The 26,570-nt window shown below is 37.5% G+C and overlaps 5 protein-coding genes across 29 annotated transcripts in view; 3 read left to right on the forward strand and 2 right to left on the reverse strand.

The window, feature by feature from the left end:
• Positions 1 to 1,736, reverse strand: part of LOC143908376 (uncharacterized) — a 244,935-nt gene extending 243,199 nt beyond the window's left edge. The window contains exon 1 of one of the 2 annotated variants that reach the window (XM_077426027.1): positions 145 to 1,736. The gene's annotated coding sequence lies outside the window, so the exon portion shown is untranslated. The remainder of the gene's footprint in view (positions 1 to 144) is intronic. The other variant, XM_077426034.1, reaches the window with a different exon arrangement.
• A 130-nt stretch (positions 1,737 to 1,866) lies between these two features.
• On the forward strand, positions 1,867 to 8,067 carry Atg9 (autophagy-related protein 9). Of its 3 annotated transcripts, none has more exons than XM_077426064.1 (8): positions 1,867 to 2,201; positions 3,259 to 3,372; positions 3,537 to 3,856; positions 3,945 to 4,405; positions 4,488 to 4,672; positions 4,766 to 5,704; positions 5,802 to 6,170; positions 6,295 to 8,067. In XM_077426064.1, exons 2-8 carry the CDS (start codon positions 3,319 to 3,321, stop codon positions 6,445 to 6,447), a joined length of 2,481 nt encoding a protein of 826 aa, XP_077282190.1. In that variant the 5' UTR covers positions 1,867 to 2,201; positions 3,259 to 3,318; the 3' UTR covers positions 6,448 to 8,067. The 3 variants fall into 3 exon arrangements, with proteins under 3 accessions (XP_077282190.1, XP_077282174.1, XP_077282181.1); XM_077426048.1 differs by having other exon boundaries at positions 1,867 to 2,067; XM_077426055.1 differs by having other exon boundaries at positions 1,882 to 2,585.
• Positions 8,068 to 8,154: 87 nt separating this feature from the next.
• On the forward strand, positions 8,155 to 11,645 carry LOC143908441 (uncharacterized). The gene is made up of 3 exons (XM_077426115.1): positions 8,155 to 8,504; positions 8,654 to 8,788; positions 10,328 to 11,645. The coding sequence occupies exons 1-3, from the start codon at positions 8,355 to 8,357 to the stop codon at positions 10,526 to 10,528; spliced, it is 486 nt and encodes a 161-aa protein (XP_077282241.1). The 5' UTR covers positions 8,155 to 8,354; the 3' UTR covers positions 10,529 to 11,645.
• Positions 11,646 to 11,758: 113 nt separating this feature from the next.
• The window catches only part of LOC143906104 (trissin receptor-like), a 59,488-nt gene continuing 44,676 nt past the window's right edge, over positions 11,759 to 26,570 (forward strand). The window contains exons 1-2 of one of the 6 annotated variants that reach the window (XM_077421908.1): positions 11,759 to 12,189; positions 12,475 to 12,559. In XM_077421908.1, coding sequence (XP_077278034.1) covers positions 12,081 to 12,189; positions 12,475 to 12,559 — 194 coding nt within the window. In that variant the 5' untranslated portion in view covers positions 11,759 to 12,080. Of the gene's footprint in view, positions 12,190 to 12,474; positions 12,560 to 22,867; positions 25,108 to 26,570 lie in introns of those variants that run through there. The other 5 variants (XM_077421943.1, XM_077421934.1, XM_077421918.1 and 2 more) reach the window with 5 other exon arrangements.
• Positions 12,867 to 21,884, reverse strand: LOC143906029 (sodium-independent sulfate anion transporter). Of its 17 annotated transcripts, none has more exons than XM_077421857.1 (14): positions 21,772 to 21,884; positions 21,476 to 21,569; positions 21,055 to 21,121; positions 20,072 to 20,425; positions 19,189 to 19,373; positions 18,565 to 18,760; positions 18,220 to 18,440; positions 17,917 to 18,061; positions 17,143 to 17,307; positions 16,573 to 16,734; positions 16,111 to 16,251; positions 15,313 to 15,458; positions 14,304 to 14,465; positions 12,867 to 13,286 (listed from the first exon to the last, which is right to left on the reverse strand). In XM_077421857.1, exons 4-14 carry the CDS (start codon positions 20,073 to 20,075, stop codon positions 13,143 to 13,145), a joined length of 1,671 nt encoding a protein of 556 aa, XP_077277983.1. In that variant the 5' UTR covers positions 20,076 to 20,425; positions 21,055 to 21,121; positions 21,476 to 21,569; positions 21,772 to 21,884; the 3' UTR covers positions 12,867 to 13,142. The 17 variants fall into 17 exon arrangements, 15 of the variants coding, with proteins under 15 accessions (XP_077277983.1, XP_077277960.1, XP_077277919.1 ...); XM_077421834.1 differs by having other exon boundaries at positions 21,055 to 21,319; XM_077421793.1 differs by having other exon boundaries at positions 21,055 to 21,619.

The raw sequence follows: 26,570 nt of genomic DNA on the forward strand, positions 1-26,570 counted from the left end.
AAAATTATTGCATGCATCTTTGTGTATTCATCCTTTAAACAGTTTAAACAATTTACAATAAAATGTTACACCCGCTCATCACTCGTGGGATAAACGATAAATTTCACAAAACAAGAAATAATTAACAAATAAATAATTCCTTACCTAACGGTTGCCCCGCTGTGGCCCGATGCCTCCTAGGCCTCCTCCTCCTCCTCCTCTCGTACTTCCATCTCGTTGTTCCTGCGCATGGCAGTCATACTGGCAAGACACTCGCGAAAATTACGCCCGTTGATACCGCGATACCTAATCACCGAAATACGATCGCGCGACACTTCGTTTCGTACGGCACTCCCGAAATAATCGCGCGCGACGCGTATTACAACTGACGAAATTTGATCGCGCGACACTTTGCACGGCACTCCCGAAATGATCGCACGCGACGCGTACAACGATCTGAACGATCCCCGAAAAATTCGTACGCGCCCCCTCCTCCCCCCCCCGCCATGTTTCATACGGCATCCTTGGCGTACGCGACGCGCGCAAAATAATCACCGGAATACGATCGTACGACGCTTTGCGCGACGCTCCTAATATCGCTTCGTTATCGTGACGACGCGACGCGCGTTTTAGCATATCACAACGAAGAAATAACGCGAAAAACCTATCTAAATACGAGACGTACGAAACTACGGTGCTCGCGACGTTCCGCATCTCAACCCGTGCGAATCTAAAATGGCGAAGGAACGCCGAACGCGCTCGTTAGGCGAAGGCGTTCGAAAAACGCGCGGCCAACTTCTCGCGGTAACGGCAGGCGCGCGGTTACCGACCGACGCGGCGGTGCTACACCCGTCGCTCTTTTTCGTATATTTGTTATTTGTAAAGAGGAAGACGGTGTTTTATCTTTTTCAACTCTTTAAAATACGCTGCGTCTCGCACGTAACAGTCTGCGACGCTTTGTTGCTGAAATTCCCGAGAAATTCGAATATAACGACAATTTCACGCCAATACCGCGCGATACGGCGTGAGTCAATTTAATGACCAAAGATCGATCAAAGTTCGATTAAATGTTAAATTAATCGATGATTAATTTGTCGAAATTAATTTATCAACCTGCACTATCTTGTTAATACGGATAGAATTATTAATTTTTTGTTCGACATATGGAAAAATTCTCGATTAATTAAGTTAAACAGAGTTTAGTTGAAACCACTGTAATTAATAATGAATAAATTACGACGCGCTATAGAGGTTGTTCGAAAATATTACGATCGAAATTATAACGCGCAATACATAAATAAGTACGTCGCAAATATGAAAGAAAAGACGCCATGTAATTTTGCATAAAATATATAATCATTTCGCACAGATTTTATGCATGGGACACGCGATTACGATTCTTTCCCTTCCTCGAATGTTTTTACTTATAATTTTGAGATTTATCGTGCTTCTTACGTGACGAATTACTACGTTTACGCGAACGTTACTTCTGTGCTGGTAACTTACGATATATTACTCGTTTACGCGGAGTAAACTACAAAATCCCGTTTACGCGAAGGAATTATCGTAAGTTACTACAGAAGTAACGCTCGCGTAAACGTAGTAGATGTATAAATTGTCGCAAGTCGCAAGCTTCTATCTGCGGTTAGTGTCTCTCAAAAAGTCAACCTAACCTTTCCATCGTCGACCGTCGATAATCGTCGCGCTTGTTTTCGCGATTCATTTTCGCCGATGCCCGTCTATCTCCTCGTCGCGTCGTCGCCACCGACCGATGACTGGATTATCTCCGATCCGATCTCCCACGAACGGAGGAGAAGGAGAAGGAGATTCGACGGACCCGACCGAGCCGAGCCGAGCTCAGCAAAGATGGCGCAACGCGGAGAGACAGATGTGTAGTCCCGACGCGCGCGGACGTCCCGATGTCTAAATCGCCAGTGAACAATCGCGCGGACGACGGCCGATATGCAAGCGGGCAGTCGCGCGTAGCCCGCAGCCGGGATTGAGTCGCGCCGGAGCCGAGGAGGATTCGTCGTCGACCCAGGGTGGGGGGACCGTCGGGGTCGGGATTCGTGGAGTCGCGGCACGAAGGTACGCGGACGGCGCAGAGGATGTGCCTTTGTTTATGAAGATCAGCTGTGTCCCCAAACATCGCGTCACCTTTCCCGTTTCGCGCGCCCTCGCGACCACGCAGCGAGCCACGCTGCTATTTTCGTCGGATAAAGGTCAGCCGAAACCCGAATGCGAGATCGCGAGGACGCGGACGAGGCGGTCGAAGAGCTCGCTGCTCGCACGTGTGACGCGCTGCACCGTCGTTGTCCGGGCGGACAACTCCAAAGGGAACAAAAAAAAATGAGATTGAAAAAGAAGAAACCTGACCCCACACCGCGGGGATCCTATAGCTAAGAAAGAGAGAAAGTGATAGAGAGAGAGGGAAGAGGCCCATTGTCCCTTTGCACTTTTTCTAAAAGGGCGCAATTCAGGCTCTTGTCCCCCAAGTCGCGTGGTCGCGTTTCGTCTCGGAGCATCGCAAAGCTTTGTCGCGTCTCTGTGCGAACGAGCGTCGACGAATTTCGCTGCGCTCGAGAGGCTCAGGTCTCGCGCTGCAGGTGTTTTATAGAGTCTTGGCCTCTTCGAATCGTCTCGAGAGATTTACTTTATTCGGGAAGGAAGTGGGCGGGCGAAAAAGAAATATGTCGCATTAAACGTAACGCTAGGGAAATGGTCAAGGGGTGAAATGTACGATTCGATGAGTAATCGGCTGATCGATGGTGAATCAATCTCGCGATAAGGCGCGCAATAAAGGGAATTTGGAAAGAAACGATGATAAAGAACAAATGTATTTAAACGGCATGCATTTGGAACGCTGCTTGAATAGCAGTTGTTGGTTTTAGATTCGCGATAAGAGAGGAAAGTTAATCGTAAAGATGTGACTTTCTTTGTGCTACAGTTGATTGTTGTTATCGTTACCTTTGTTATTACCTGTGTGCTAAAATTAGCGTTTAATGAGTAACGGTTCTCTCGAAAGATAATTTTAAACTCGCGAGAAAGCTCGAGTGACGATGCATATAAAATCTCTTATAATCGACGTGAATAGGCAATTGTAATCTTTCACGAAGATTTAATGCTTATTAATTAATTTATTGTATTAATAAATATTTTCTTGTAAAAAGATTCACCTTTAATTTTATATATATATATATTTTTTTATGAAATAAAATGTATAGCGATCAAAAACTGCTGTTTCGTTAATATTATTTTAATAATTGATTTGTATTCTAGATGCTTGTGGAGCAACCATCAACTGGTAGCTAAAATAAATAAATTTTATGACATGAAAGAATGAAACGAGAAACTGTCATTACCTGCGTAGAGCCTGACCGACGAGCACAAACGGTAAGATATCACGATTACTTCTATTTTTGCATTCTAATTTTTATGTACATTTTCTTTCAGAGAATTTCTTATCGTGTATAATTTGGAAATTTATTAATTTACATATTTATCTAGCGAAGATATAATCATTGTAAATGATACCTCTGCGTAAATCGCGTTTGCAGATGACGACGGTATTGGACGGTAGTTATCAACGTATACAGCCTTACGAGGGGCAGGAGGAAGACGCGGACGATGAAGACGATCGCGAGGAAGCGCCTCAAGAATCAGGCGTCATCATCCATGTGGTTCCGGAGGGTAACAAAGCACGATGGAATCACATCGAAGACCTAGATTCGTTCTTCGCGCGAATGTACCACTATCATCAGCAGCACGGCTTCGTCTGTATGATGCTCCAAGAAGTTTTGGAATTACTGCAATTTTTTTTTGTAGTTACGTTCGTTACCTTTCTATCTCACTGCATCGACTACAGCAAATTATATAGGTATATCGGAAATCTTCTTTAAACGCGAATTATTTTGCGATACAGACATCATCTTGAGAGATATTTAATCAACGCTCTATATTTTTAGTGGTGGTGGGGACGCTAACGAAACCAGCCACAAAAGCGATGCCGTAATATGCATGGGAGACTGTATAAAGTCGATCTCTTCATTTTATTGGAGTCTCCTCGTAGTCGCGACAATTTTCTTTGTCCTCCAATTCCTCAAAGTTTTGTATCACCTAACGCAGTTCTGGGAGATCAAAATGTTCTTCAATACAGCGCTCAAAATCGCCGACGCCGAGCTAGACAATTTTACGTGGCACGAGGTTCAGAAGCGTGTGATAGAAGTGCAAAAGGAGCAAGAGATGTGCATTCACAAAAGAGAACTTACGGAATTGGATATTTACCATAGGATATTAAGACATAAGAATTACATGGTAGCTATGATCAACAAGTCCCTCTTACCCGTGCGACTCAAAGTCCCCATTATGGGAGAAGTCATTTTTTTGACACGTGGATTGAAATACAATATAGAATTATTACTATTTTGTAAGTATACTATTTTGGAAGTACGGTATGTGATAAGTACGTATAACTTTACTGGAAATAACTAATTTAATCGTTTCCCCAGGGGGACCATGGTCGCCGTTCGAAAATAATTGGCATCTAAAAGAGGATTATAAAAAACTGAATAAAAGGCAAGAACTTGCACGATCGTTGTCTAAAAACATTCTATGGGTCGGTATAGCAAATTTCGTCTTGTGTTTTCTTATACTCCTGTGGCAGGTTCTGTATACGTTTTTCAATTACGCCGAGGTAAGTAATTGTGCTTATTTATGGTGATCGATAAAGTTTTTAACATGATAATCAATACTAACATATGACATACAATAATAATATTATCGACAGACTATTAAACGGGAGCCAAGCGTTCTAGCAATGCGGACGTGGTCTTTGTACGGTCGGTTGTACCTGCGTCATTTCAACGAACTCGATCACGAATTGAACGCGCGTCTCAGTCGCGCGTACCGTCCCGCTTCAAAGTATATGAGCAGCTTCACGTCCCCGATAATGACGATACTCGCGAAGAACATTGCGTTCATCACCGGTAGCGTATTGGCGGTGTTGCTGGTTATGACATTGATCTACCAGCCGATATTCTCGATGGAGCGCGTGGTTGCCTACATGACCATGCTGGGCGCGGTAGCGGCAACCGCGAAGGCAATTGTACCCGATGAGAATTTGGTTTGGTGTCCCGAGACTCTTCTAACTGCTGTACTGGCCCATACGCATTACAGACCGGACAGTTGGCGAGGAACCGCTCATACGCATACCACCAGGGCCCAAGTGGCACAATTGTTCCAATATCGCGCGGTGCATCTCCTAGAAGAGCTGGTTTCTCCATTCGTGACGACATACATTTTGTGCTTCCGTATGAGACACCGAGCCTTGGAAATTGTAGATTTCTTTCGTAACTTCACGATCGAAGTAGCTGGAGTTGGTGACGTGTGTAGCTTCGCTCAGATGGACGTACGTAGACACGGCAATCCCATGTGGCAGACTGTAGCACACAGTCCCACGGTCTCTCCGATGCCGGACGATCAATATGGCATCGGTCCAGATAAGTACCACGTGCCGATGTCGAATCATTATACCCAGGCCGAAGACGGCAAGACCGAATTGTCCCTCATACATTTCACTTTGACGAATCCCGAATGGAAGCCGCCGTCCCACGCGGAAAATTTCGTAACTGCTTTGAAAGAAAGGGCTAAGAAGGAAGTTACTGCCGATCCTGATCCTTATAACAATCCTCTGATAGCTAGTTTGAACAGTTTATCCGGTCTTGGCGTAAGTGTTTGATTTTTCTCTTGCTCACACTGAATAATTTTACTAGAGTTGTTTGCTTCGTGTATTAATACATTAATATATTAATATATTGTTACAGTATAGAGATCACGTGTCGAATATTATTCGAAGCACGATAAATCAAGTGAGTGTACCTAGCATGAGTAACATATTCACAAATCAACCGGGTACATCGGCCACGTCGGTCGGCGTCGATCAATCGTTTGCCACGAAGTCTACCGTTTTACGTCGAGGTGTGTCCAGGACGGAAGGTCCGTTGCACAATGATAAAGGATTCCTATATGATTTGCAGCAGGGTATATCGAATCAGTCGCTAGGTGCTTCTGTATTCGGATCGGGCCACAGTTACGTTATGGAGACGCATACAGATCCATATGTACCTACAGAATTAACCGCTGCCGACATGTCTTTGTCTACATTGTACCTGCATGAGCTTCATCATAGACAAGTAAGCATCTTGACCTATTTTCACGATGTAACAAACTTTGCGAATGCAACGTAACGAAAAACATTGCCATCGGCTTAGAAAAGAGTGCTCAGATATGTCAAAAATAGAAATGTCCGATCTTTAGGTAAGAAGAAGGGGTTACCAAGAAATGGCAACGAGAAGTATATGGCAGCGAAGTCCGGTTCAAGAGCTAGCGTCACTTCCCGAGGTTAGACAAGAAAGAATACCGCTCCTGTTGCATCAAGATTCCTCTTTAAGGAAAAATAGAGAGTCCTAACCCTAGAAATTTCATTTAGATAGCGTCTGATTCGCGCAATAACCATCATTTTTAGACGAATAAAATGATTTTTATCTGTTTTATTATGACGAATCCATGATTCATTTTACAATAAGTAAATAGTCGCAATATATCCGAGAGTGGAATCGTCTGATCATCTCGATATTATATAGAGGTTATATGTCTTCTAAATATTTTTAATTACACAGAATGCAGAGAGAGCATATGCTTCTTTCTGTCTCTTTCCCTCTCTCTCTCTCTTCTTTCTCTGTATGTGGCCAACGATCTAATAACGCCTATTTTTAATATCAAAGGCCTATTTGAAAGCTTACATTTTATATGTAAAATATCCACATTTAACATTATTACATTTTATATTTTGACATAATGAGCAAGACTCCATATATAAGAGGTACAATTGACTTAAAGGGTTAGATCCAATAAAGCATTAATAAAAACTTTTTGGCATTTTTGTAAAAAAGTAATCGATATATATTTTTTCTAGGTAAATTCATAATTTTTAGCGCCTTTAAAATCCATCATTAAATTGATATATAGCTGTTTCTATAATGAAAGCTTCACATTATTTTCGGAATTTAAAACAACATAATTTTGGAGCTTTTTTCTAAATTACTGCAAAATCTTTATTGTTATTTTAATTCGAACTATGTAAATATCGTATGAGTTTACATTACAAAATTATTACAAAATATTTTGTAATAATTTATAATAATTAAAGTCCTAAAATTATTTATTTAAATATGAAAAGATATATTTTTTATTATACTAATTTCTGTACAGATCTAATCCCTTAATCCAATGAGCTTTGTTATGCTAGAAATACAGCATATGTCAAAAAGTCCAGTGACAATTAGGATATTTCAATTGTAAATGAGTTGAACATAAAAGCTAGTATAGTTCCTTGGAATGTTAAAAGAAAAAACAAAATGATCTTTTCGTTCAATGGGGTTATTCGTTTGATAATTTTTATCACCTCTCAATGCCACAATTCTCTAGTCATACGAAATTAATGTCACGCCGTAATATACTTCTTTTTAGAGGTAAAATGGTTCTATTTATTTTTAACATTTTATTTTTATTAACTATTATATATACATATATTATATATACATATATTATATATATATATATATATATATATATATATATACACATATACACACGTTATGTATATATACATACACAACACACATACACACATTATATATACATATATATAACGGCGGCTGAATTTGATGGCTAGGGTAGAATCCCATGTACATAATATCGCGATGTTTTCAGAAACCGCGACAACAAAATAAAAGTTAAAAGTATGAGCTACGTCTTGTCTTTTGACACAACAGAGGTTGTTACGAAGTAGGTTTAAGACAAAAATTTAGACTATCTCTTATTTTCTGTTTATATATGTAACATCTAATAACTTAATGCGAGATCGATGATTTTTAAATGAACTAACATGTAACAAAAGTAATGTTAAATATAGAAGATACGTTTTGCTAAATCTTATATCGATGTGATTCTCACAAGATGAGAAATTATGCTGTAAGAAACATCTGTAATTATAATTATAACAAGAATAAAAATAAATTTCATAATAAACTGGTATTCGTTTAACAAAAATCAAAATCAACAACAAAAAGTTTACCGCTATATTTTTTATGCCAGATTTATTTTAAACAGTTAAAACTCTATTCGTTTTCTATATTTATCTTATTCTTAGAGAGTGTGTCCGAAGTGTAAAAGTCTTAAAAGAGGTTTCAGAAGATACGAGAATGGAATGCTGCTTTAACGCGTCCCTGATTTTCAATTATTTCTTGGAAAGCTTTTGTTTAGTAAGAATAATCGAAGTCGGATAGCACGAGAAAAATGACTAGCAAAATGCAAATATGAACGCTTGCCAAGAGGTTGCGACGTCAACTGCCAAGTTGTTGGATGCCTCCAAGTATAATTTGCGATGTAATCGCAATATCAGTGAGAAAATGACGAAGAAGGACTTCATCTATGACATCCCTACACCGGTGCAGACCATGAGAAAGGTATCTTTCTTTACTTACAGCAACGAATTATCCTTGGAGCATTCTTAAATATTATAATTTCAAGAAAGTTTGCACGCATGTATTGTTCATTGACAACTTCCAAAATGCACAGTACGTCGTACGTCGAGATTAAAATTCGCAATTCACAGTTCGAGATACAAAAACAACCAATTATCCTACTACGACGAAAAGAGGCCGCCGGCACAGGCGGCACAAGAATGCCGCATTACACCGTAATTCCTGAGAAATTGATGGACCTCGGTGGCAGCGGTGATGCAACTGTCGTAAGTAGATATTACTTATCAAAAACTCCCGGCGTTTTATTCATTTTTTTATTATTTGTCTAATCAACGTAATCTAGTTCTATAAGAAGTAAAATGAAGCCATTCGGTATTCAAATATTCCTCCTCTTTAGATATTTATCGAAATATATTTAATTCAAATCAAATAAAAATTACATTTTTTTTTAAATATTATGCACTTTTCCTATTGCATTGTATATTGGTATTCTATATAGTTTTAATTCTAATGTCATATTCACTTCCACTTTGATTCTAGTGTTCAACTTTCAGTTTATTTCACAAATATGAATTTATGAAATGTAAAATCGCAATAAAAAATATAAAAAAGCATACTTAAAATTGCACATGTATTAGATAAGTTAATTTGCAAAATAATGTGCATAACATCAGCTGATTAAAAAACGCATACTCCCTCGTCTTCGCCAATCTTCGGTTGACAGCAGTCGGGAGTAAAAATCAGTATAAACATTTTGCTTTGAAGAAAGTACCGTGTGAGCTTTGCCACGTCGACGGAGAGAGAGAAAGGCTCTCTTAAAAAATAAATTACAACAAAAAATCGTTGGTTTCTTACATCATTTAGTGTCTCGAAATCAGCAATAGTGCTATACTAACGAGGAAGGAAAGACGGAGAAAAACGGGGTAATTTTTCTTTCTATTTCTTGGCGAAACTTTACCGTTTCTTCTCCGCCTCATTCTTAAAACGAACGCATAGACGTGATGACGAAGGAGAAGACCAGAGCGTCGCGTCGATGAGCGCAATACATCTCGCGGCATAAAAACTGAAAGACGTTAAGCTGTATCCCGATTGTTTTTATAATTTCCTTTAGTTCATTCGCTGTTTGGCGTTAAAAGTCAGCAGTCTTGGTCAACGTTTTTCCCCACCGATTCCCCCGAATTTCTTTCTTCCCGACATTTCTTACAAACGATTCCGCGGAAAAGCGAGAATAAGCAACGTGGGTGTCAATGACGCAGCGCGATTAGTCAGACGAGTCGAGGAAAATTTTTGAAGCGATCAATAAATCTTTCGAAACTGTGAAATTCACACGTATGCCGTACTTGTCTTTATCATACCGTTGCCCCATAGTAATTATATCAAAAGAAAATTCTGTTGTTTTGCTCCGCTTTTTCATACCTTTATATGAGACCATCTTCTCTCGATTATATGCGTGTCATTAAGATATTATTGCAGTAACATATAATAAAGAATTTTATAATCAAATCAAACATTCTAATAAAATACGTCATCAATAATTTTTGATAACGAGAATCTTGTTGAGATAAGATAATCAAGAATATTAGCGGAAGATCTAATCGAATCGTTCAATGCCATTTTACGAACAGATACTGAGATACATGTAGAGATAAAATAAATAAAAGAAATAAATTATAAGTATGAATATAGCAACTCAATCTTTAGCTCTATAGAGGGAAAGTGAAACGTTATTCCATCTTAACGTCGCGAAAACCAATTGATCTTTGGGAAAAATCGAAAATAATGAAAATTTTTTTGAACTTTTTCAGGTTGCCGATCGACGGGGATTAGGATACGCGTGTAATCTCTGCCAGGAGCCGATTGCCACTTTGTTTTCCCTGTCGACTCACGTCAAGTTTCACTGCCAGAGATACTGCAAAATATGCTACTGGATTCTGCGTGAAAACGAGACGATGGAACGCCACATCGACAATCATCACCGAACTACACCGGAGGTCATAAGCTTCTAGTACCTGAAAGCCCGCTTAAAAACGTCGATATTCCAAATTGTGTTAATCTGAACAAAAGTAGGAATGAAATAAATATTTTATGAAAGACGATTCGGAAGTGGAATTAATTTTTTTTTTTTTTTTTTTTTTTTTTTAACGTATTATCTACTATTAACTCGCGTTGTGCACGCGATGAAGAGCGGAAGTGTCGCGTATCGTTGTATTACGCTGATTAGCAGGCGGGAGCGCAATTAACCTAATTTCTTTCCGATTCGCGTGCGAGAGTATCCGAAGCAATAAAGCAGGGGCGCCCACACGCGCACAATGATGATAAATTTATTTGTTCATCGGTGATAAAAGGCTCGCGCTGCCAACGCGAGAATTACTTATAGTTTCGAACGAATTCGTCGATAGTATAATTTCAAATTGAGAATAACTGCAGCAATTAATTAAAAAAAATATATAGGATATTAAAACAATGCTGAGAGAGATTCGAGAGGCAACCGTTTCAAATTTCTTGAAATAAATAAATTTGTGAGTTTGGGAAAGAATCCTACGAAAGAGGGAGAAACGCATTATTTATTCCTTAAAATTATTTCCTCTTTTCCCCAATTTCATCCGAAACTCCGATAATCATGATTTTATTCATAGTCGCCAGAGACCTGATAATGATGTGCACGATAAATCCCGACTGTGTGTGCGAAGGTAAAAAAAAAAGGAAGAAAATCAACATATAACATATATAACACATAAGTATGTTTTAAAAACGCAAAGAAAGACGCATTTGTGTGTAGGGTTAAGACACTGGATAATATCGACCGAAACGGAGAACATCGAACGGACATCGTCTTTTCCTCGAGTTAGGCATTTTCGTATCCATAGACACCCGGCGTTCATCGCACATGACCTCCGTACTTTCAGTCCAATATTGTACACAATATCAGTATATTATATATTGTTCTACTTGCCACACAATTTGCCAGAACGAGGACCCGAAAAACAACGATATTACGGCAATTACGGCATACGCACACAGCGAGGCGAGAACTAGAGGAGGCGGGCTGGCGGGAACCGGGAACGGGAAGGCCGGAAAGACGCGTAGTCGCCGCGAACGATGCGTGCTGCGTACGTGTCGGTAGTCGGTACGTGTGCACCCTTCAAGTTCGGCTTATTCGGCTAACTTCCAACGGCGAAGATCGTGGGGGGGGTGATGCGCGCGCGGCGCGGGCCGCGGCGCGCGCCGTATCCCCACCACACCACTCACCGCCGGATTTTCGGGAATTTCGGTAGCCGCGTGCCGCGTCCTGTGGCATCACTGCGTCGCGCAGCGCCGGAGCCCGGAGCCGGAGCCAGCCCGGCCAGCCGGAGCTCGGAGCTCGGAAAGCGAACTAGGAAAAACCTTCTCTGGGAAACTTTGAAATATCCGCGAGCGACTTCACACCGTTATCGTTATGGCTGTTACCTCCGAAGCATTGAATGAAGCGTAATTGTTCCAAGCTCCACACACTTCTGTTCTAAATATTAGTAGCAGAGAGAGAGAGAAAGAGAAGCCTGAGAGTGGCTGAGAGTGAATATGCGGTCACACACACGTTCGACGTGGAATCGGTGTGGAATCCGTCCACTGGCGCCTCTATGTGCACGAAACGTACGCGTTGAGTTACATAACCACGGATATTCCCAGGGTAACATACATTACATCCAAGATTCTGTTCCATGTTACGCAAATGATTTGTTTCGTTTTATTCCGCGTTACGTCCACAAAGTGTAATTGCGTAACAAAGCATGATAAGAAGTATTAATTAAAAATTGGAATAATTTAAGCCTAAAAAGACATTTAAAGAAAGCGTCGAGTGCGTCGTTCATTTTAATAGAAATATAACGTTCTTTATTTAACAAATTTTGTCTTATTTTATACGCATGTGCATAAAAATAAAGTTGTGAAATGTGAGCACGATTTCTTTCTCCAGCGGCGCCTGTTCTTCGGAGCAAATGGAGCGCAGTCGGCGAGTGGACATCAGTGGCGACTGGCGACATATGGGCATATCACTTCCGGTGAGTCGATTTATATATCTGTTTGTTATATTTACATAAATACTCGTTGTCGTTTAAAATGGAGTTTCAATTATTCGCGAATGTTGATCAAACGGTCGGAGACCGTGCAAACGCGCGACAGTTTCGTCGAGTGAGCTTCGTGCGACCATAGCACGACTATGTTGCATCGAAAAACATGCAAAAAATATCAAGTTTTATGAAATATTAAGACAAAATTAAGAAAGAAATAAACGTTTGTTAAAGACGAATATAGCAAGACTGCACGATAAAAATATAGATAAATAAAAGTGTAATCTGTATTTGCCTCTATTGTATACTTCTTCATACTTTATTCTCTCTTTTTCTCGAGCGAGTTACACACATATTTCATTTTAAATAGTGCACGTATGACGCAAAGAAATTTAATGAGTTGCGAACTTCATTGTTTTTTTTTTTTTTTTTTTTTTAGGAAGGAACGATATCATAATTAGTGAGATTTGATCCGGGTTAAGGTTTAATAACAACCGGCAATTATTCATTATTTATTAAAGAACCTCTTGGCGGTCGCATTCAAATTTGTATGTAAGCGTGAGAAAAACGATCCTCAGTCATAATTATTTCTATCTTCCTTGACGTTTAATAATTCCGGCGCTACGACCTTTAGAACGGCGTTCACGTTCTCGCAGCAATTACAGCAGACAATTGTTTGTCCACGTGCTGAAAGGTCCTTCCCCAGAAGCTTGACATTCTGCAAGATCGATTTCATGTTAATTAAAACGCGACGTGGAGCGCACAAGTTCTCCGTACAAATAAAATACGCGCGCGCGATCGCGAGAATATATATAATATTATACAAAATTAGAGAACTGAATTCGCTCGGCAGAAAATATGATACGTGCTGGATCGGCGAGCGCGATTCTTCAAAAACTTAACAACGTATCCATTCTTAAAACTTCCCTTAAACACACATACATTGCTTCTCCATAAGTTAACTCTGGGAAATTCTGCTTGTAATATTCACACAGTGTACTGTATTACAATACCCTTCGTAGTTATAAGAAATCAGAGAACGATGATAACAGCGCAGCACGTTGGCACGTGCGGCGTGCTGTTTGCTGAATAAACCTCGCGACACTGCATCAGATCGACCTACGTGTACTCATACAGCTACATGTTTATACAAATGATTGTACGAACAAGTAGATTATTCGCCAGTAAAATGATCAATTTTCTTATCAAATTATTTAATATCAAATGTATATATATGAAATTTTCATGTGATCTCTTTAAGATGACTTTATAAATCCTCAATTTATTTCTGTAACGGCGAAAAATTGATCTACGGGTGATTTAATATTTATTTACAGTACCTATTACATTTTTACGAGAAAAAAAAACTATTTGTTAAATAGAAATCTCAGAAAATCAATTTAATTTTTTAGGAAGCTCTTGACAACATCAGAATTAACTTGAAAAAATCTTATTTACATTTTTAATAATCGTATAGCAATACATATATGATTGCTAATGCGTCGTTCTCTAATATAATTCTAATTGAATCATTTATTTAATGCGTAATCTTAACACGTAGCTTCGTTACGCTAAAAGCAAGAGAATTAATTTTAATCGTTCTATTCCAATCGATAAAGAAATGCAAGTCATTGATACCATTCGTTAATCGTTGCTTTCGTGCACTCGCGTTTTTTTTCTTCGAGTCTATCTAAAGCATTTTATGTAATTTTTTACGCCGAACTTGATTGCTTACCTTAGCAACCGTAACGTCGAGCCTTTTCAGATTCTTACAATCGAGCATCACGTTACATTCACTTTCTCCGGAAAGCTTCATTATGTTAGCACGCAGGCGCTCCGCTGCTGGAAAGGCTATAGCTTCTTCGGGTATGACGACTATTACAGTTTCCCCTTCGATCTGCATTCGAGACAAAGAAAACAAAATACCGTTTGTTCATACTGGTGGCCAGTCACAGTGCAATAGGAAAATATTCCAGACGGATATTTCCATTGAAAAAACACGTACATTCAGCAGCGATATTTTTAAACTGGCTGTCTGCCAGTTTAAAAAGATCTGTTATTTAAGTACATAAAAATCTGTTTCGCTATTGGTGTACTAGGAATTTGAAAAAGTACGCCAAAGTATATAGTTTACTCGGTAGAATACACGACACACTATATAAAAAAAAAACTTGAGAGCAGAATTTTTAAGACATTTTTAAAAGAAGGATTTATTACCCCAGCGAGGCCGAAAAGGGAAAAGAATCGAGGATTGTATCGATTTCACCAGTTCGCGTAGTAGATTAATCTGACAAAGAATGATAGGTCTCGATTACGTTTGAACGATAACAGCATGATTAAATTTGATTAAACTGAAAATATAGCGTCAGCGATTTAAGACGATCCAGCATTATTTATACGTTGCAATATAATCTCTGTTGAATATATATATTTTTTTTGTACTGATTATGTCAAAAAATTAACGGCATTTTAGACATTAAAATTATTGCAATGCGAACCGAATGTATAATACTATACCCTCCGAATACATTAGAACACAGAAAATATTTTTTTCAGAATTACTCAATAGAGTTACATTTTTTTCAGTATAATAAGATAAAATTTTGATAAGGTTGCTCGCTGATAAAAAGACTCGGCAAATAATGCATAAACTGAAAGATGATAATTTCAAATTAGTCACTAAATTAGCGATATTAAATTATTTGATAGCGAAGGATCTATGAAATCATTTTGTATCACTGTACCTGTTCAATTTTCGTCTGAACGGAAGGCCGCGCTGTGAAATACAGCAATGCCGCTAGATTAACTACGATACCAATTAAGATACCGTACTCCAAGCCAAGAAAAACGCTTGGGACCAATGTCAGCACCGTCACAAAGAAATCGGTCTCTAAAAAAATTTGCAGACACCTCCTATATATTACTATAATTTTTCAAAATAAAATTAAAAACTACTTTTGCATCTATGTATATTTATTAATCACATCTATATTATCTATATTTATTTTAATTGTTTTTTATTCTTTTATAAGAACGTCTTCTTTGAGACTAATAAATTCTGTAGTAACAAGGCTTCAATTTTAATTAATAACAAATTTAATCTTTTAATATATCCTAATTCAATACGCGAAATTACCTACTGGTTCTACCCACGCAGGAATGACGTCGATTGCATTCGCAAACGAGCGCGTAGGTACCGATATCGCCGGATCTATTACGAATTAGCTGCAGATGAGCTCGAGATGAAGCCCGCGACAAAAGTTAACGGGAACGGGTGGCACTGCTCCGTCTTAACAATAAATGCCACCAAGGGCGCGCTCGAGCATTATTGTTTCACGCGGGCTTTTCGAGAACAAATGCACCGCGAATGCATCCCGAGTGTGGGTGGTGCTTTGCTCGCTGACGACAGCTCCTTTTGTGCAGCGTGCACCATTGACGCTTGACGCGATGACGCCGTGCTGGTTAGATCGCGTATAGGTGAATCGAAACAAGAGAGAGAAAAAGACAGAAAAAAGAAAGAAGAAGAGATCTGTGGAACTTACTTCTGGCGTTCCACAGCAAACTGTACGTCGAGAAATCGAGCATGTAATACATGGCGCATATGATGAGACCGGCCAGCGTCGCCTTCGGTATGAAGTAAAAAGTAGAGGTCAAGAGACCGACCGCGAGCAATACCAAACAACCTGAAAAGATTACGTCATTAATTAATAAACGCTCTGAAAAGAAAAGATATCTTCGCGCTTCGCTGAAAAATTTAACTATTTCTGCTCTCCAATCTCCCGAAAGATCGACCAAACATATTTGACTTTTCATTTATAATAGTGGTTTTACGATAAGACAGTAAATTTAACATTTAAATAGTCAGAAAATATTAATTTTTATCACAAAATTTAATTATTTTATTAGATATTATATAGACATTTTTTCAAATACGTTTACGTAACCAAGTTGATTAGGATTTTATAATTACATCGAATCCGAAAGTGATAACATTTTTCACGTACCTGTAAATATTCCCCCCAGTGGTGTTTTAACGCCCGACGCATGATTGACCGCCGTTCGTGTGAAAGATCCTGTAACTGGCATCGAGCGAACGAACGACCCGAAAATATTGCAGATTCCTAGAGCGATCATTTCCTGCGTGGCGTCCAAAGATTTACCCTTTGCTAAAACAATTAATCTATTATATATCCTCCTCGAGCAGGCAGACTTGACTTTAATTAGTTCTCGGAAATAACAATGCATAAAATCGGATCCAGAGTATCCAGACCGAGCAAACGAGCGGAAAGAAAGAAGAATGAACCACTTGTTTTAACGAATTTGCAAACGGCCTCGCACTTTGTATATTCGCGCTCATTTGTTAGGTCTGGATTCTGCTTCGTATCAATAAAAAATAACAATTTTCTAAAATCTAAAAGTTATAGTAGTATAAAATCACACTTTTTAAAGTAAAAGCGTGACGCAGAAATGCGTAGTGACATTTCGTACGAAAAATTCTCTTTCGCTATAAAGCTTTTACTCCCCTGAATTGTATGAAAGCGATAGCAGTAATTTAATGACAAAAAATTAATTACCGAAGGCTTTCGCAATGGCTATGTGCTCGATAGTTGATACGATCGGTATCGTGAACAGCGTCGTTCCCATTGCGGTAGTCATTTCCAGAAAGTTATACGTTTGATTCTGAAAGGTAGTGGAAAACGGCGGAGGTGCGATCGGTGGCAAACCCTGCCCCATTGTGCCTGAAACGCTTTGTTTGTTATTCTCGTTTCATGCAACCCGCTGTGTGAAATATATATTTTCTCGTGATATCTGTCCATATAAAGCTAGAGATCTTTTTTTAACAATACATCATCAAAATTTTGAAACGAGAGCAATTCCGCGATTTGAACAAACAGAAAATTATTCTTTATTGTAATTGCTGTATAACATTGAGCTTTTTTTCAAAAAATGGATATTATAACTGATAAATATTAATAATAACTTAAAAGTTTGCGAATTAATCTCGAGCAATTTTGACGCCAATAAGCATATATTTAAAAAATCGATCTCAATTCTCGATACGAAAGAAAATATTGAAGGTGCAAAAGTCGAAAATTAATCGGCGGCAACAAAATTTATTATCATGAATTTATTCCACAACGCGTACCGATAATACGATAAATCTTTTAAACTCAATTCCATAAGTTTGGAACTCATATAGAGAAACGTCAAATAAAAGATAATTGATTAAAGTTATTTGGTGATTAATTGCTGCGTTTGGTTATCAAAACCTGTTTTAGAACAAATTCTATAATATTATGTAACCATAATTTTAAAAAACACCAATATTAAATGATTTATCTACTCACCCGTTAATGTGAAAGGGTTTAGACCATTAGTGGAAAAAATATATGCCATAACAGTGCCTACAATTACGACTAACGCATTGCGAGACAGACCAAGAAGCCATCCTATTTTTTGCAAGGTTGTTCCCGTACGCCGTCCTGGTATATTCTATATAGTTGGAAAAAATACAAATAAATAATCCCCTTCTATTATACAGAATTATTGCCTTTTTCGAGATATAAAATTTGATTGGAACGAAAATTGAACTTTCGATTTTTAAAGAAAAATCAAAATTGTGCTTTTGCTTGTTCTGATGGAATTTATACCTTGATCAAAACTAACACAATGATTGTACCAATTCCCAACAATGTATCTTGATATCGAATCTGATCGAGATGTTTAAAGATTGCTATCAAAGCATCCAGAAAACTCTCGGCTCTACCAGGAATGCCCAAGAGTGACTTAAATTGGGAAGACGCTATGTTGATCGCCGCGGCTGATGTAAAGCCAGTAATTACAGGAAGCGATATAAAGTCCAATAAAAAGCCTTGGAAAAAACAGAAAGGATCCCCATTTATGCAGCAGCAATATTTCGTGATTATAAATTATTTTTAAATTTAGATATATCTGTGACATATATCTTTTACTCCGGAATATATAAAAATACACACCTAAGTGTAAAATTCCTAAAAGCGCAATGATGCATCCTTTCAAAAAAGCAATTAGTATAGCCATGTCAACGCCATATTTTGCGACTAATGGTTGAACCATGGTAGCCATAATGGCTGTTGGACCAATAGTGATGTTTTCGCATGAACCAAAAATTATATATATAAATGATGCCATAAATGCTGCGTACAGTCCATACTGTAAGATCATAAAATTACAGAGAAATTATATTTAAAAAAGATATCATTTAAATTAATTAATAATCGTGCATGTATCGAGTTATGCAAATATTGATTAAACGGCATTAGCAGATACAAAAGCAATGTATTTTAAGGAAATATATGTATATCTCCCTTAAAAATTAAACAAAATTGTAATATTAATTAAAAAATCACGCTCTTTTAAATAACATTTTGATTTAAATTAAACCGAAAGTATTCTTGAGTCGTGCTGAAAACGAACTTGTTTTTTGTTCTTCGATTTATTTTCTCACGATCAGAGTTACTCTCAGAAATTCCGTTTTATCTCTCTGAAACTTGTAACAGAGAAACGTTTATCTATATATGTGTTACGGCAGGATACGATACAAGATTGATGCGGCAGTCGCTCTCTTTTTTTATTTTTACCTCGGGATTTAAACCGGCGACAATACCGTAAGCGATCCCTTGCGGAACGGCGGTGAGACCGACCGTGATGCCAGCCAATGCATCCTGCAAGATCCACGCGGGTCTGTATCGCGGCAGCCAGGAGAGAATCGGCAATCTTCGCACAACATACTTGCCGCATTTATCTTTCTCGTACCATTTGGCCACTGAAAGCAGATTTAGCCTTATTTTTTTCGCGATGCAAGCGACTTTACCGCGGCTACTCATGACGTTGAGTAAGACAAGGTGTGATCAGTCTTTTTCTTCTTTTTCTTAGATGTTTTTGTGCGAACATTCTTTTTCGTGGAATTTTTAAAAATTAGTTTATCAAAAGAACACGTTAATTAAAAATATTAGTTATCTCTATTAATATATCTAAAGTTTTCTTTTCTTATGTAAAAAGTGAATGATTTAATTAATTATACATATATTCATTTTCTTTAAAAAATAAAAATTGATTAATTTCTTAACATAATAGTTTTCTGAACAACAGCAGTAATCTCATTTTATATTATTCTGATGATTATACAATTTTATAAATTTAAAATAGAACAATCTAACTCTCTAAATTGTATTATTTTTTTTAAACTTTACTCTCTATTTTTAGTTTTTCTATAAGTTAAATTGCTAATTGATCAAATTTACAGACTGTTAAATTTCAAAGTATAGTGCGTAGAAAAAGAGAAAGAAATTTATTGATATCTAACACATTACGCGAGAAACAATTGAGTTACTAATAAGCGAAGAAAAATAATATACCGAGAAAACTGTACTTTGAACGCCTTATTCAGTGGACTAATATATTGTTTAAAATTCCATGGATTCAATTTTCGCTCAAGTCATTAACTTATAACGTATCACTTACTCATCCACTTAGTTCTTCAATTGAGATGTTGACACAACAAAATAGCGAGAATAACACGGGTTCCTCGAGACTCGCTAGCTTTCCAAATCTGCACGTGCAGAGCGATGTAATCCACTTTTGACGAGAAAAATGCGAGCGGGAGAGGAAGGGGGAAAATATAAGCCGCTCTATTTGCAATCTGATCGTTCTACACAATCCGAATTCCTTTGCTTATTCTCTTTTGCACCATAAATCTCGTCCCGCTTTAGTCCAATAATATATCCGCTTTCGATCGTGCGGATAAATTACACGTGTTGTCACAACAATTCCAGACAATTTGTTCTGAATATGGATGATAAGCAAATTTCCTCTAGACTATTTCGACGTCGATTAGCATTAAGAGCAATTAACTTTTACAGCAGTGTCATATAACAAACAGAGCGTATTCGTTTAAATTTGTTACAAAAATGAATAAAACATGACATCTCTCTCTGAATTTAACTTGCTGCAGTGTTATAATTATAATTATAATAAACACTTTATCGATTCATACATTTGCAGTAAAAAGTAAACAAATAATATAACATATAAATTAAGAAGATTGACGCAAAGTATGAAAAGGAACTAAAAGGAAAAAAATATTTAAAAAATTTAATTATCTTTGATATGTTACACACTTGAAACTTCAATGTGGTTTCAATACAATCAATCAATTTTTTTTATTTAATTCAATAAATCATAAAATTTTTAAATGATTGTCGATTTCAATTTTAGCTCGAATTACTTTATTATTTTTAATTAAATTATAAGCTCTAATTTTTATACGTATTTCACGTACTATAAGATATATTATATAAAATATCCGTAGCAATTAATAAAAAATGTTTTTCTCTGTATATTATATAAACTACGATTTAAAAGAAGAGGCGAGCTGATTTAATGGAATATAGCGTTGACCGAACAGGTTTTTTATTCTACACAGAACACACACAGCGCACACTCACAATCATGTACTAAACGTGTGATTCCACTGACAGATGTTTCATGCCGACTCACTGCATTCGGACTGCACTGTAAATCCCCCGAAGTAATAGTATATTACTGTATTGTCAGATCGACATTATGTAAACGCGGCTTATATGATTATCACCGGACATCGTCTCTTATTAGATAGATCATTGTCTAATATAATTAATCGCGACCGGCGATGGGAATAATGCACAGAAGCCGGGGCTTATCGCTTATCTTAAAGTCCATTTCACAATGGAGCTACAAAATATTGCAACACAGAGATATCAAAGTCGGAGTTCAGTTTTCAGTTCATAGAAATAAAGAAAAAATCATATACGTTAGATTCTGACTTTGTCTGAGTGAACTGTGATACTCAAAACAAAAATAAACGATAAACTTGGCATAGAGAATTACTTTGAATACACTTTCCTGAAATTGAATTTCTCACTCGCGAATCGCGATCTAATATTCCGATCGAGTCGTTCTTGCGAAAAGGAAGCTTCAACCGCTGCACAATTATGATATAACTGATGTGAAACCATCAGCTTAAGCCGCACGCTATACACGAATGTTCGTCGGAGTTAAGGCTCAGTCACAATGAGAAAAATAAGGAATAAGATAAAGGAATAAGGAATAAAGGAATGTCGCATCTCACTTCAGTACTTGTATGTACATTAAAGTGAGATACAACATGCCTTATTCCTTATTACTTTATCTTATTCTATATTTTTCTTATTGTGACTGAGCCCTTATAGTGCCACGTCCGAATAGAGTTTAAACTTGCGATATCGCAGACCGTTTAAGAACGACGGCTCTGTGAGCTCTGTTTCTCCTTCCGCAGTTCCGCGAACGGGAGCGTATTGCTCAGAAGAGAGGGGAGAGATGACCGTTATATTAAGCGAAACTCACGCAAGACTTTGCCACGGGCAACGAGATAACTGAATTTCGATTATTTATTATGTAATAGTTACGATAACGCGAATACATCCATTAAATTAATTCGTTTATAATATGTATCTGTGAATCTATGATACCGTATAACATTACAACTAGTTATCTGCGATATCTCGCGATCGTTTCGGATTTTATTGAGCTAATTTTGAGATAACTAAGCGCGTAGGGCAATCAGAAACATACCATAATTCTTGTTATTGAAACTCTCTTCTGTTTTACATATAAAGATAAAAGAAACTACATGCAAATTTATTGCGAAAAGATTACGCGTTCGGAATTCTTTATTGCCGACAGCGAAGAAATGACAGCTAAGTTTCCTCATGTGCAAAAATCAAGGGTAAATATATCACACACCGGTTTTTATCTCCGTTTCGACCTTCCGCTCGCGCGAAGGGGGTTCTCGAACTCGATTTCTCCCGCGGTTCTTATTGCTCCATTCCAATCACTCCAATCCTCTACACTTTTGCGAGACAAAACATGCGACGTTCCACGTCGCGTTGTCAACGCGGCGGAGAAATTTTGCTCGCTCGGATTCCATAAATCGTGACCGATTACCGTTCTGGCTCGCTTTTTTCATACGGGGACGCCGCGGCGATAAATCATCGCGGCTGGCCACTTTTGATCGTGTCGTTTCGCGCGCCACTCCATAGAAAACGCGGGTGGCGAGAGCTCTCGATTTCTTTCTCGGTGTCCTCTTCACAGCGGGATGACGCGTCGCGACGCCACCGGGAGACCGAAGGACAAGCAACGACGAGGTTGCGACGACGAGGATGCAACGCCTGCGCGACATCGTTGGCGTGCGTTCACGGGGGTGCCGACGATGAATGAGCTACCGGCGCTCCTCAGTGCCGCGCGAAACAGCGAAACTCATCGTCGCGACGCTCTATCCCGCACGCAAATAAAATATATCTACATACGTATACGTACCGTCACGTCGAGAGAATTGTGAGCCTTTCGGCAACTGCAATCCTATTCGATTAAGTCATATTGATATTTTTGGCCGATCGGCACAAAATTCTAGACTATCGTGCCGTAAAAATACCAGCTTGATGTGCGACAAGTATAAATTGCATTCGTTAATCGTCAGTTTCTATATAGTCACAGTCCGATTTTTTATTTCACGATTTTTTATTTCACGATTTCAGCCATCCATATATTTCTCTCTGAGAGAAATATATAAAAAATTTTTACGTTTTAATACATCACAAAAGTGCGTTTGTCGTTTGTCACATCATGATCGCGCTAAATTTTGCTTTTTGACACTATTTGGTGACAAAACTGATAAAACTATACCGATTTAAAAAATACGAAAACTTAAGCATTTTGTTTGAAATCTGATTTATCAATCACATAATTTTTGTTTGATATATTGATTCGATATTTAATAGAAGATTCATTAACTCTCTTGAAAATGTTCTTTCATTTCCTGGCTACTATTTGAGATTATTGCAATCTTATATCATAATTATAGTATCGCTTTCACGTGCATTAAAAAATCAATATACACATTTATACCATTTATCAATAAGATATGTATTTTATCTAATTGTGTATTGGCCGATAATCGCAACTCTCATCTTGTCACGTCTCTTAGCTGATACGTGAGAAATTTGATAATCATGCAGTCATAAATTGCAATCATAGATTCTCACATTGAAGTAAGCCTTGACAAGATTGTAAAAAATCATTTTAATTTACAACATTAACCTAATCACGTAGAAATTTTTAATTGCTACATAAACGATTATTTTCCATCTTTGCTAGGAATATGTTACAAAAATTATGAGATTTTTATTTTTTGTGCGTAATTATTATTATTATATATCTGATATTTATTTAGTCGTTTATTAATTACTATTTTATGACTGCATTTTTTCTAAAACAATAAATCGATCTTTTCTACGTCACCAAAAATTGACATAAAAGTCTTGAAAATTTTATATACAATAAAATTTTCTACAATTTATGAGTAAATTGAAACTTTAGGCAAGAAATAGAAATAGTTTATATTAAAATATTAATAAAGCGTTCGTCGATCACGTGGAAGTTCAATGTAGGAGAATGGCAAAAAGTGATAAAGATAGAATGTCTCAGCATTTTCAAGAAATGTATGTCACAAAAATGTTATATTAGGTGCTACATCATTGAATTTATAAATTACTTGCATAAATTTGATGGAGTACGTTACTTGAGATCGGTCGTTTTCGATAGTATTGTGCTACGACAAAATTATTCGCTACTTTGCGGTGACTGCAAGGCCAACCGCATCGGATGCAAAGTGCGCAAAAGAGATGCTTAAGGAACGCTTACGTCCAAGAAAATAATCACGTTCGAAGGACAATGTGCGGAACGTAATAATGGAGGTACGACGTAATTTTGCATTACGTCGTTAATCATTCCCGCGTGCGTTTTTTCCGACAGAAAAACTGTGTGAATTGAAACGTCTTGTGTGCGATCGTTTAAGGGAAGTAAGCTAGGAAAAAGAAGAAGAGGCTCAATAACCAATGAATTAATGCAGAATTTTCATCGTGATATGGTGATATAATGACGATCAGTGCCCGATAACAAATATGATAACGACACCGCTTCACCGGCGTGATTGCGGGGAATAAATTTATACGTGGCGAACAATTAAATCCGCCGTTACCGCAGTGCGCGTTAACGCAATATGCACGAATGTTCACTCATTTGGCGAGTCCCGACGCGCTAATAAGACAGTTGAATTTGAGAAACGAGGAGATTTTAATCTTGGTGAGTGGCGTGCTCGCCTTATTTCTCTCGCCGTAATACTTGTCGGCGGAAGAAATTCATTAAGGCGACTTCGTTCATCATTATTCTACACCTCGCCGCGGCGAAGTGCATCGGTGACGAATTAACGGAACGGTGGTGTAAAACGTGCAAAACGAAAGTGAGACAAGCTGTCGTGTCGCGCCGCGTCTCTCGTCTGTACCCGCGATCTCGAAATTCCTCATAATGAGCATCCTAATGTACATTGTTCAAAGTGAGTACCAGGGATCGCCGGGGGAGACCGCGAAGCAAAACGCTGTAATGGCACGTACGCAGATCGATTTTGTCGACCAGGATGCGACGAGGTAAGCCAGATTTCTTAACTCGTAATTAACTCTTAATGTCAAATTAACGAGTGCCAAGTAAAAAGAAATTTTGAGACGCAATTAATGGTGCGTAAGTTAAAGCTATATCAATCTTTAATAACTAATAGGCTACATAGGCTGTGTACCGTTATTTACTGTCAGTACTGAAAATCTATAGTGTATGTGACGTGAACTATAGATTTTTAGTACTGGCAGTGAATATCGCGGAACGGAGCCACAATGCCCATATAATTGTATAAATCGGACTCCGTTCCGGCTCTGCTTTGAGTCATCTTCAGCGATGCGGTAACAATTAAATCGAAATCTCACGTTTTCCGCGGCGGCGGGAAATAAGTGAGTAACTTCAAAATTTAGTAGTCTATGCTTATTCTCGCGTTCTCTTTGAGGTAGTGGGTAAGTGACACTTCACTTCTCTTTCTGCTCAAGTTATATGACTGTCGTTTTGATTTAGATCATATAATAAACTGATCATTAGCCAAGTTTTATTTGGATTATTTTCTCGCAGGAAATTATGCTATTTTGAAGTTACTTTTTTGAAGTCACTATTTCTTATTTGTTTTGAACTTTCAAAGCCCCTCTTTACTCTTGTCACTTGTTAATTTTATTATCGAGAGTCTTTTGTTACTTATCCAATTATTGTCAGATTATAACTATTGACTTAATTTATTCTATGTATTTATGTTTCCCCTATTATTGTGTTCAATCTTTTTTCTTCCTCCGGATTAATACGGTACTCCTATATTTACGTCCGTCGTAATATATTATATTTATGTCAATTAGTGTTTATTAATATTTACATTAATTGATTATATTTATATTAATTAAGCTGTAATTGTGTTAAACTGTGTTACTTTGTAGAAGATTAATAAAATGAGATTTTTAATCTTTCATAATCCAAAAAATATTCTCTTAGAGAGTAATATGTTATGTATTCGGCTTGTGTTATATATTTGTATAAGAATTTGCATCACTTATTCTAATTTTTTTGATATTAAAGTCGGAAGTACAATCCTTGTTTTCTCTATTTCATTATGCATTATTTCTAGACAAAAGTGTGTGACATTTAACTAGTATTAAGACTCCTGTTGCCTCACTGCATATTAAATAACGACTGCAGACAAGAGAGATAATACACGTCTTAAACCAGCATTTAATATTCGCATATGTGAGAAGTTGCTTCAACTTTAGCACAAGTTTTAGTAAAGAGAATGCTAATTTTACTTTGACTTTCCAGATGTTTAATACATTATTTTGCAAAATATGTTGTAAAAAGTTGTAGAAGTTATAAATAAGTAAAAGATGATCTATATACTAATATAGATAATAAAAGACATAATTTATCGACACAGTATTTTACGAAGATGATTTTTTGTTCTGTCTCATTTTCGTATATTTATCTGGAAATAAAGTTACAAAAATATTATTACACATGTCCACATGTC

The sequence above is a fragment of the Temnothorax americanus genome, unplaced genomic scaffold (genome assembly GCF_048541705.1).
Source record: "Temnothorax americanus isolate GAGA-0224 unplaced genomic scaffold, ASM4854170v1 Scaffold11, whole genome shotgun sequence".
In the NCBI taxonomy this organism is placed as follows: domain Eukaryota; kingdom Metazoa; phylum Arthropoda; class Insecta; order Hymenoptera; family Formicidae; genus Temnothorax; species Temnothorax americanus.